We start from the raw sequence: 10582 nt of genomic DNA, 5'->3' as shown, positions 1-10582 counted from the left end.
TGAAATGTTCCCTCTTCTCTCTCCAGGATTTGTTTGCAGCTTGTGGGTTACCTCTAAAGGGTCAGTGGAAAGTAACCAGAGGAGGGAACCCTGTTTTCAGGCAGCTTAACTTCTGTGAGGCTGTTAGAAAGGCTCTAGCCCACAAACTTAGAAACATTAAGGTAATGGATCTGTAAATTCAACGGTTTTCTTCCCAGAAACACCTCTCTGCCTCTGCAAATAAGTCCCAATGACCCTGGTGTTGAGGCTGGGAGTGTCAAAAAGCACTTCTGCAAAGCACACTCCTAACTTTCCATCCTAAATTATCTGGCACTGCTGTGCACAGCTAAGAAACAGTCAAAACATTTCTTTGCTATGGAGTAGGAGGAGCTGATCTCTATGTGGGAGCTTCAGTATCTGTTTCTTTCCTCCCTTGTATCTTGCAACCATGCATTGGGCTACACATTTCCTTGCTGATGAGCCAGCTAGGGCTAACACATTGCAGGCAGGGCAGCTGGCTCCATGCAGCAGATGCATTCTGTTGTGCCTTCAACCAGCCTTTGTTTCCCTGTGATAAATTTTGATGGGTTCTACACTACCTCTTGCCTCTTCTGCCTTTGTAGCAATGGGAGGATTTGAGACAATATGACCTCCTATTTCTGGAAGAAACCAGAAAGGGAATGTGGGAAGTGACCAGAGTGTAACCTTTAAGAATTACACACATCAGAAATGGCAGCCTGTTCAGCTGCTTAGCTGATTTATTTGTGATAGCTAGAAGAGATCTGGGACTTGATCCCTTTTAATTGGGGTTCTTTTTGAGGGAGAAAGCCCCATCTCTTCCCTAGGAATGTACAGCAGTTGTTTCAGCAAGCTGAGAAGCACCAGTCCCTGTTTACTTTTAGTTATGGACCATGTAAGCATTACACAAGTCAATAAACACGTGTGATGAGAGATTAGGTATGTATGTCATCTTAAGTATATATTTGATCAGGAAATGCAAAGCTCACTAATCCTAGAGCAGTGCTGAGGAAGGTACTGAGCTGTGGGAGCAGGAGCCTTTCTGAAGGGCTGATAAAAAGGCAGCCATGAAGCCACAGTTGTCTCTGAAGACCTTGGAGTCAGTTTTCCAGTGGGTTCTTTGCTTGGTTTCTTTGTTTTGTCTGAGGAACCCACAGTTCCAATGCAAACCCTGATGTTGTTGCTAGGAATTGGATCTAACAGTTCCCAAGATAAAGCACAGCAGTGGAGTGGATCTGTCAGATGAGGAGGGACACGGAATAGAAACAGTCTGCACCCTGGGCTGGTGCCGAGGGAGGTGAGAGGCTGATGCAGCAATACTTACAAGTATGACTCTCAAGAGTGCAGCAATAAAAGCCACTTGTAGGCAAGGCTCTGTGGAGATTTAAGCCAGTAACATGGACTTTTATCAGTGTGCTTTTCCTCACAGACCGTTGTACTTGTGCTTACAAGAAATGTGTGCTTGTGCAAACTTCTCTGTAGGAGAATGCTGGTGTAATTAAGTCTGAGGGCCTAAGACTAAAGAGCTAAATTAATTTACACAAGAGAGAACTAGAGTGGCTTTCGATTTGGCCCTTGATAGGGGTGCACACACTTATTCTTAGGTTTAGTAACACCTTTGCTGCCCACTCCCCTGCAAAAATGGGTCCCAGTGAAGGCTGTGTATTTCCACAAGCCACAAACTTGAGACATCACTGGTTATACAAAGCAGGTTCTCTAAGGTTTTTTTGGGGGGGGGTCATTTTGATGCTCTGGAGTTGAACCTTTGAGGCTTTGAAAGTGTCCTTGGCACAAAGAACTCGTGTGTACACCTCACAGGAGAAAGTATTTCGTCTTAGTAGAGACTTGGCTGAGTTCTGCAACCCATGCAGCAGCCTGCATATAATAGTTAGAGATGTGGGAAAGTATAACAACAGGTATCCTGTGGAAAATGTGTGTCTTGCCACCCCCAACATGGGAAGCAATGGAAACTTCACACAAGCCTGCACCAAAATTGCATATTCAGACGAGGCAATAAAACTCCTTTATGAAAGGGCTGCAACTGTTCATAATATGGGGGTTGTTTTAATATGCTGTGTCCTGCCCTACCAGCTGAAATGTGTCTGTGAGATTCCAGTGACTTCTGCAAGGCACTGGCTTAACCCAGTTGGGCTGAGGTGGCTTTTGTCTCTCAGCACTGTCACTGTGGCTGTTCCCTCTCGGTTTGCTTTGGGAAAGCACAGCGCTCTCTGTCCTGCAGCCTTTTTGGCTGGTGCTGGGTTCTGGGCTCAGCCCATGGTCTGGATCCCTCACATGGGGTCTGAGGTAGCCCCATGGAGTGGAAGTGCAGGGCAGAAGGATGACGACAGTTGTGGGAAGCAGAGGATTTTCTCATCTGCCATGAGTGCCAGCCCTTGGGTAGCTTTGTACACACCACAACATTGTCTGTGTTCCTCTTGTCTTCTTCTTTTCTCTCATATGCTTGTGACATACACAACTGCTGGAGGAGGCTGACTTTCAGTCTGTGGTTCAGTTGTCACTTCGTTATATTGGCATCTGGAGACATTGTCCAAAGGTACTTTTGAAGCCTCTTTCACTTTGTCTTTTTTATCCAGGGCGCAGAAGCTGAGCCCCATGAATAAGGCAGCTGACAGCAGCAAGAAGCTGGAGGTGTAGAACACGTAGTGGAAATCACCAGTTATGTCTACCAGGATACCTGAAGTAGAAGCCACAGCTTAGTCAAAGAGAAGATGCATCCTAAAGGCAACTGGGTGAGATGGGTGTAAATGTCAAACCCCAATCACTCAGCAACCTGCCATATACAAAAGATAAGCATTCACAGATGACTCAAGTTCTCTTCTCTAGAGGCTGTCTGGGGCATTTTTTAGTCACCACGCAGGTGATGTCTCTGCTTTTGTATGAAATGTTTCTCAATACACAGAGAAATCAGGAAAGAAAGGAAACTGTGACTTGTCCCCAACCTGCTGATTCATTTTGTTTACTCAGCAGAGGATTCCTGTGCCACTGCCACTCACTGGAGTTTGGAATGAGTGACCCTGCTACATCCTAGGTCAGAAAACAGAACAAATAGAGAAATCTCTCACAAAACAACAGTAGTGTCTCTAATCTGGAAACTTGTCTCTAGCAGTGTAATCAGGGAGAAGAAAAGCAAGTGTAGCAACTAACATCAAGTGCCCTCAGTATAAACCATTTAAGAGGTGTGATACATCAAACAAGTGGTTTAATGGTAGAGATGGAAAGGTGATACTTAAGTTAAATATATGATGCCTTCTATAGGCTGCTTATTTCTATGGAAATCCTGGAATCATGTTTGTTTGCTTGTATTCTTCAGTACAGACTGGTGATGTTTCTTTACATGGTGCACTCCAGCACACTTTAGGACTAGGAGAGACCTTCTTACACTTGGAGAAACTAATGCCAGGGAATACCATGAAATACAGTGTTTGTTGTCCTCCCATTCTTGGACAGACATTATTTCCCTGCTGAACAACACACAATTCATTGTCTGGGGAAGTGAACTGAAGCCTGAACTGAGGATTCACACTCAGGTTCACATTTCTCTCTGTTAGTCTTTGGAAGGTGCTGCTGTAGTGCAGGAGCAGGTGTGTCTTGGAGAGGTCATTTAGTGGCACTTGGAGTGAACTGTGAAATCTGTGAATGATTTATTGGATTGGGAGTCATAACTAGTTCCTTTCTTGTCTCCAGAGAAAAATGATACACCCTTGAACTCAGAAGAGTGAACGGAAGCTTTTGAATAACATGGGGCTGGTAATAACACTGATCACTGCTAATTTGTTTAAAGGCATGTTTGCAATTCCTTGAGACTTCACAGATGAAACAGATCAAACTGGCAAAGCAGTGAAAGAATTCAAAGGTGGCAAGATCCTAGTGCAGTAATTCCTCTCTGTGTCTCTGTGCCACTCACTGCACAGAAGCTCCCATCACTCCCCCCCCCGCCAGAGTGGGTAACTTACTGAGCCTGCTGGTGCTGCAGTGGTGCTTGGGCAGATGCAGAAATGACCTTCCTTCAGCTGAGAAGAGGGGATGATCATTCTTCTCTGACTCTCCCTTTTAAATTGCTCCCTTTCCATAACACACCTCCCTGCCTGGGTTCACAAACTCCCCTATTCCTCTTCTTTATGCTCCCAAACGCTTGTCACCAGTGTCTAAACAACCCTCTTCCCTCCCCTCTGCCTACCCCCCAGCCTGCTTTAATGGCTTCTCTCACCTGTGAGAGGGGGCCCGATGAGGAGAGTGAAGCTCTCCACGATGGTGAAGAGCCCCAGAGCACTGGAGAACCTCTCCATCTCCACCACATCCATCAGCACCTGGAAGGTGAGCGCCCCGATGCCGCTCATGGCCACGCTGAAGATGACGCAGTAGAGGATGAGCACGCTGAACCGGGCTGAAACGACACAGATGAAGTTGCTGAGCCCGCAGAGGAGCACGGCCAGGTTGAACAGGTAGATGCGTCTCCCCGTGAAGACTCTGTGTCCCGAGAGCAGCCCCGTGAAAGGCCGGATGAGGATGTTGATGATGCCGATGACGGAGATGAGGAGGGCTGCCCGCCGCTCCTCCACCCCGTTCTGGATGGCGTAAGGCACGAGGTAGACGTGGGGTAAAGCAAACCCCATCATCATCCAGGCCACCCCAACTGTGTAAATCTGGTAACGTTTGTTTTGACAGAAGATGTCGAAAGCCAGGTACTCCCGCAGCATCTGGCAGCACGCTGTCCTCTGGGTGTGCTCGCGGAGCTCAGCGTGGGGAGGAGACGCTCCGTTGGGCAGCTGCGCCTCCTCTGCTCTTCCCCCCGGCTCCTCTCCAGGCTTGGGCGGTTGCAGGAGTGACCCTGATGCGAGCTGAACTGGTCTCATGATGGCTCCACAAACGCAACAGTTCAAAAGGATTCCTCCAAAGATCAGAAAAGTGTTTCTCCAGCCCATTTCATCCAGCAGGTGTTGGGAAAGCAGCGGCCACAGCGTGAAGCCCAGCGAGACGCCGGTGGATGCCATGGCGTTGGCCAGCGTTCGCCACCTCACAAAGTAGTAGCCCAGCGCGGTCACTCCTGCCTGGAAGCTGAAGCAGGATCCCAGCCCTGTGGGTAAGAAGAAAAGAGAAAGTGACAGCACTTGATCCCTCTTTAAAGAGTGGAAAGAGCCCAAATCCAAGGTGTACCCCCAGATGGCTTCATCTGCCACTCATTTCCTCACCTATCAAGCTGCACCACCCCCACTCAGAAACTTCACACAAGGGATGAAGTGGGATGTTGTGTGTAAATTAAACTACCTATGTACTTGAGCACACTAAATACACCCATCTAAGCTGTCATCAGTCTGGGGCAAACTGCCACTTTCACAATTGTTCTGGCATGGTCGGTTAAAAACTTGGTTCTTAGCACACCGTGACACTTTCATCAGGGTTCAGGGAGTTACTTGTTTTTTCTCTCTATGCACTGGACACAGCTGAGCTTGCAAGATATGACAGGATGGGTTCCAAAGTGACCTGGCTGAGGAAATTAATTTCTCTGTGTTGGAAAAGAGCAAGAGTTGAACAACAGTCACACAGGAGAAATATTTGGAAAGGAAAAGTTCCCATCTGTTATTTCTGTTCAAAACCAACACGTTCTTCTGTTAGGAAAAAAGATATCTCCACATTTCCCCAGGTTGGGAGTGGTGAAATACAAGCCCAGGGAGCTTGGGAAGGATGTTGTCCCAACACATTGTGTTCCAAGATTGAGGGAAAAAAACCCTCCATTCTTCAAAGACAAAAGGCCGAGAAGCTACGAAAGGAACAGACATCTTTGCTCTCTGTTTCTCCCTCTGGAGACCTTTTTCCAGAGACAGGCACTTTCCAGAGAGCTTGGCTGGATGAAATGTGTGTTAAAGGGGTGTGAAGGGCAAGTCCAGCTGCTCTGTGATTCCTCCTGTGCTCTGGGGCTTTTGATTGATCCCGTTTCACAGACCGATGGAAAAACGTGAGCACTTAGTTGGGCCTCTCACCATTTCCCCTCTGTCAAGCGAGGCAGCTGGGTTCTCCTGCAGTCTGGGGTACTTACCAGTGATGAGGCCAGCTGTTAGGTAAAGCTGCCTGATGGACTTGCAGAAGGAGCTGGCCACCATGCCCACCCCACTGAGCAGGCCTCCCAGCATCACAGCAAACCTGCAGCCAAAGCGCTTCACCAGGATGCTGCAGAGGGGCCCTGCAAGCGAAGAAGCAGAACGGAAGCAGTTAGGGAAGGAAAGAAGTACTTTGTACCTGCTGGAGTGCTGCATCAGGGCTACCAAGATAATCTTGAGGCTGGAACCCTTCTGAGGATGAAAGGCTGTGGGACCTGGGGCTGTTCAACCTGGAGAAGAAAAGGCTGAGGGGGGAACCTCATCCACACAGTTTCTTTTCCTGTTCCTTTGAGGAGCCTCAAAGTTTTCCAGGTTCCATTCTTTCTTTCCCCCCCTTCTCCCCCCTTATATCAGCAAACACAAAACGACTGGAAGCTTCAGAACGAGGAGCTCATTGGTGCAGGGAGAAGAACCTGTGGCACATTTGTGACCTAAATCAAGGTCTGGGTGGAAATGAAACCCACACAGCCAAGGGAAGGGTGGAACACTATTAAAATCAGGGGTGCAGCTGTCTGTATTTTGATCTGCTTTGGAGATTTTCCCCTCAGACTTCAACTGGCCTTTGACAAAGTGTTCAGCAAACTGGTGACTGGATTATTTTCCCTCCTGCTGAAGACATTAAGGTAGTGCTGCTTAACCAACCCAAGGAGCCAGAAGTCATAAACTGAACGCTCGGAAATAATGAGATTGGCCTTAAAAAAATCATAAAGCTTTTTCATTATTTGCTCCTGCTGAGTTGCTTTCCAGGTTTCAGACATTATTCCTCATTTGCCTGGGGCTCTCTTTGTGCTTTCATTTGCAAAAATCAGCCCATCAGAAGTGCTGTGTTTGTATGAGTGTGGGCAGGTAGGTGTGCATGAATCCCAAGGAGCAAAGCCTCCCCTTTTGCAGAGGCCACAGGACCCTGAGGTCTCTCAAGTGACTCTTGAAATAATGGTTAATTGTTTTTCCCTGGGAACATTGCATGGGCAATGGGAAATGTTTGGTTTCCTGAGCTCTGAGCTATTGTTTTCGCTGTGCCCTTCCCTGTTTCCTTCCACAGCTCTGCTCAGCTGAGCTTTGCTCTGTGTGGGACCTTCTCGCTGCACTGACCTCTCTCAGAGCTCTGCTCTGGTCCATTCCTCAATTTGTGCAACAAAGATTTTCTATTTTCCCCTTCAGTTCCTCTGAATTAAAGAGAACAAGAGAGAAGAAAAGAGAGAAGCACCTGTAAGAGCTACTGGTGGCATAGCAGAATGGAGCTTTGGAAAAGTGATGGTGATGGATGTGACTGGAGGACCTGAATCAGAGCCTGCCCCGCTGCAGAGGAGGTCAGAAGCGATGGCAAAAGCCACATTGCTTGGCCTGAGAGAGTCTTTTATCTCTGGTTTTCCACTGTTTCTTTTCTCTTCCTGGCTTATGCTTGTGTTACTCCTGCCTTATGCTATTGGGGTTCAGGAACAAGTGCTCCTCTGCTTTGAGAGCCTGCAATAGGAGACAGAACTGGCAAGCAAAGGAGCAATTCTCTTGTAATTCCCTGGCTATGGCCTGACAAGTTCTGTTGGTGAATATCATTAACATGAGGTGATTCTTTCCTTGTCTGATTTATAACTTTTGGATCTGTCTATTGGCTGCCTTTATATTGCCTTTTCTGTGGTTCCAGCCCCCTACAAAACAATTACTTCATTAAAGAAGGTAGGAGAGCTGATATGTTCTTGTGAGTTCTGCCAGACCCGTCCTTCCTGGGCATGTGGGGACTGAGCTGCTCCGAAGACCATTTCCCAGAGCCACCAGGTCCCACGTGGCTGCTTCCCACTCACCACAGCAGGGCCAGAGGGGATGGAAGGCAGTACAGGGAACACCCAGCAGCTTCCAAGTTCAAAGCCTGAGGGACACTGCTCTATTTCTGCTGACCTTCAGTGATAATTCCTCCTGTAATTGCTTCTCCTAAGGTCTCTTTCCAGCTACATCTTGCAATTTTGGCCCCAACCGCTTCTGCTAAGGTGCAAACTCTCTCTCCCATGTCATGTGGCTGTCAGCCAAGACCTGCTTAGGAGAGACTCAACCTGCCCCAGCCTTCACATCAGCATGACTCAGGGTCCTGCGGTTTGGTTCCTTCATCCTGGAGTGTCACCTTTCAGTAGTGTTGGAAGGGGACAGCTGTGAGCTCAGGGAGCAGCTCAGGTACGTGGGTGGCACTCTGCAATTTGCTGCTTTTGCCAAGGTGGAGTTTGGGGAGTCTGTTTGTCAGAGGGGTGGGAGCTGCACGTTGAGGGGTTGGCAGCCCCGCAGCCCTCTCACTGCCAAGTCCTCGAGCTGACGGTGATTCCATTTTCTCCTCCGTGCAGAAGCATCCATCTGGCTGTGGAGTCTGAGGGTCTTGCCCCGTGCAGCTCCCACATTGTCTTTGGGAGGAAAACCAGTGATTCACTCCACTCTCCACAAGGCACAACCCTCCTTCCACCCCCCTTCACCTGGAGGGTGCTGCCTGACCCACATTCTACCTTAATCCAGCTCTGCTCACGTCCAGCCCCGTGCCTGCTTGGGTGTGCACTCACTGCCACCGCCCAAGGAGCTGCTTTTAAGGCCCTGCCTCAGCTGGCAGCTCGGAGCAGTTGGCTTTTGGCATCTTTTCAGCCACAAAGAACATGGCTGTTGTGTGGCACGTGGAGGGAGATGTGTTCTCGTGGACAGAAGATGACTCAGGAAAGTACTCGAGCTCCAAGTGCTGCTGCCAGCTTATTCCAAGAACTGCTGGGGGAAAGAATGAAGTTCTCACTGGTCTGGAGAAGCTGAGCTGAGACAGGGCTTCACCTCCTTTCATCAAGGGTCTCGGTTGTCTTTCAGCTCGGCAAAAGGGAGCTTGGTGTGTGTGTGGAGACTTGGCTTTGGACCGTGAAGGCATGGACCAAAGTGGCTGAGGGATGCTGTGTGCTACCAACCAGCCCAGTCTGCTCTGGCCTCCCAGTCCCTTCCACCCTCTGCCTTAAACACATGTTTCAATCTTTACATTCTGTCTCCTCGGGAGGTTTCCAAACCCACCTGGACACGTTCCTGTGCCCCCTGCTCGAGGGGAACCTGCTTTAGTGGGGCTGGATGAGCTCTGCAGGGCCCTTCCACCCCCCATTCCATGACTCTATGGTTCTGTGATGCCATGGTTCTATGATTCTATGAAGCCAGGCTCGCTGCAGCCCCTCAGCAGCCACAACAGGGGACGTTCCCCACGCCATCACTTACCGCCTCCGTGCAGCGTGGCCACCATGATGGAGGGGAACCACGACGTCTCGCTGTTGCTGGCCTGGAACTCGTGCTGGAGGTCGGTGAAGAAGACCCCGATGCAGGAGGGGAAGCCCAGGGTCATCCCCTGCAGCAGCACCGCAGCCAGCAGCACCATCCACGCCCAGCCCCTGTCCTGGGGCTCGGCAGCTTTGCGTCCTGCTGCTCTTCCCTGGGACATGATGGCTTCTTCCTCCTCCTAAGCCAGGTTGCTGGGGAAGGGAGTGCAGCTACCATGCAGCCCTCAGCCTGGCGGAGGGACCTCCAGAGAGGAGCTGATGGTGTTCCCAAGGCTCAGAGGTGCCCGTGTTGCTCACACCTTTTGCAGCTGACACTGTAGACTTCTTACTCTGCATTTCTTCTAGCACCTCCCTTCCTTCTCACTGCAGGATCCTGGCAACAGATTGCTGGAGAAACAACTGCCTTTCCCTTTTATATTTCACAAGGCTGTGGCCACAGCCAGGTACAGCACAGGACCACACCTCCTCCAAGGTATGAATTGGCCTTTACCTACGGCCCGCCCTTATTTTCCCTTTCACCTGCTTTCATCATATGGAGTCCCCTTGCTGGCAATTGCTAAGGTCACTCGGTCCTCGTGCTGAGAAGAGAAGGAAATGCTCTGCAAATGCCAAGGAAAATAGAAACACATAAAGCATGCATGTCACAGCAGAGCTGGCTGCCAGCCTTGCAGGGAAACTGCACCTTCCTCTCAACTGCAAGTGCTGAAAAAGCATCGTTAAACCGTTAATTGATCCGGCTGCAGCGACTGCAGACAGGCTTTGGCTTTACCTCTGCTTACACCTAGAGCTGCATCTGAGAGATCCCAGCTCTGATCTCTTTGAGCCTGCCAGCAGGAAATGTACAGCAGCAGCATTCCCCATCCTCTCCACATGAATAAACAGGCATTAAAGCCCAACACCTCCTGCAGCTGGATGAACTCACAGACAGTGCCCATCAGGTCCCTGCACAGCGCAGGATTCATTTAGCACTCCAATCCTGGCTTTCCCCTAAAACAACAGCTACATCCAGGTTTCGTGGGAGGCTTTAAAAGAACGAATCCCAGTTTCATTTTTGCTCATTATTTCCCATATGCCAGGGTGGTAGATGGATTCATACCTCAGGCTGAGAGCAGGCTGGGTCCCAGGAAGGGCAGCGAGCGTGGGTGGCTCATCCCCTGTGTGCGCAGCTCACGGCCCACACGTTGGGTGCTTCTG

The 10582-nt window shown here is 49.6% G+C and overlaps 1 protein-coding gene across 1 annotated transcript; it reads right to left on the bottom strand.

Moving 5' to 3' along the window:
* Positions 1-750: 750 nt before the first annotated feature.
* On the bottom strand, positions 751-10582 carry SLC16A5 (solute carrier family 16 member 5). Its single transcript, XM_010199123.2, has 5 exons — positions 10485-10582; positions 9330-9966; positions 6053-6196; positions 4226-5092; positions 751-2692 (listed from the first exon to the last, which is right to left on the bottom strand). Exons 2-5 carry the CDS (start codon positions 9547-9549, stop codon positions 2451-2453), a joined length of 1473 nt encoding a protein of 490 aa, XP_010197425.2. The 5' UTR covers positions 9550-9966; positions 10485-10582; the 3' UTR covers positions 751-2450.

Source organism: Colius striatus, chromosome 18 (assembly GCF_028858725.1).
Source record: "Colius striatus isolate bColStr4 chromosome 18, bColStr4.1.hap1, whole genome shotgun sequence".
NCBI classification, from domain to species: domain Eukaryota; kingdom Metazoa; phylum Chordata; class Aves; order Coliiformes; family Coliidae; genus Colius; species Colius striatus.
The sequence above is the reverse complement of the archived record's forward strand: the minus strand, read 5'-3'. Positions and strand labels throughout refer to the sequence as shown.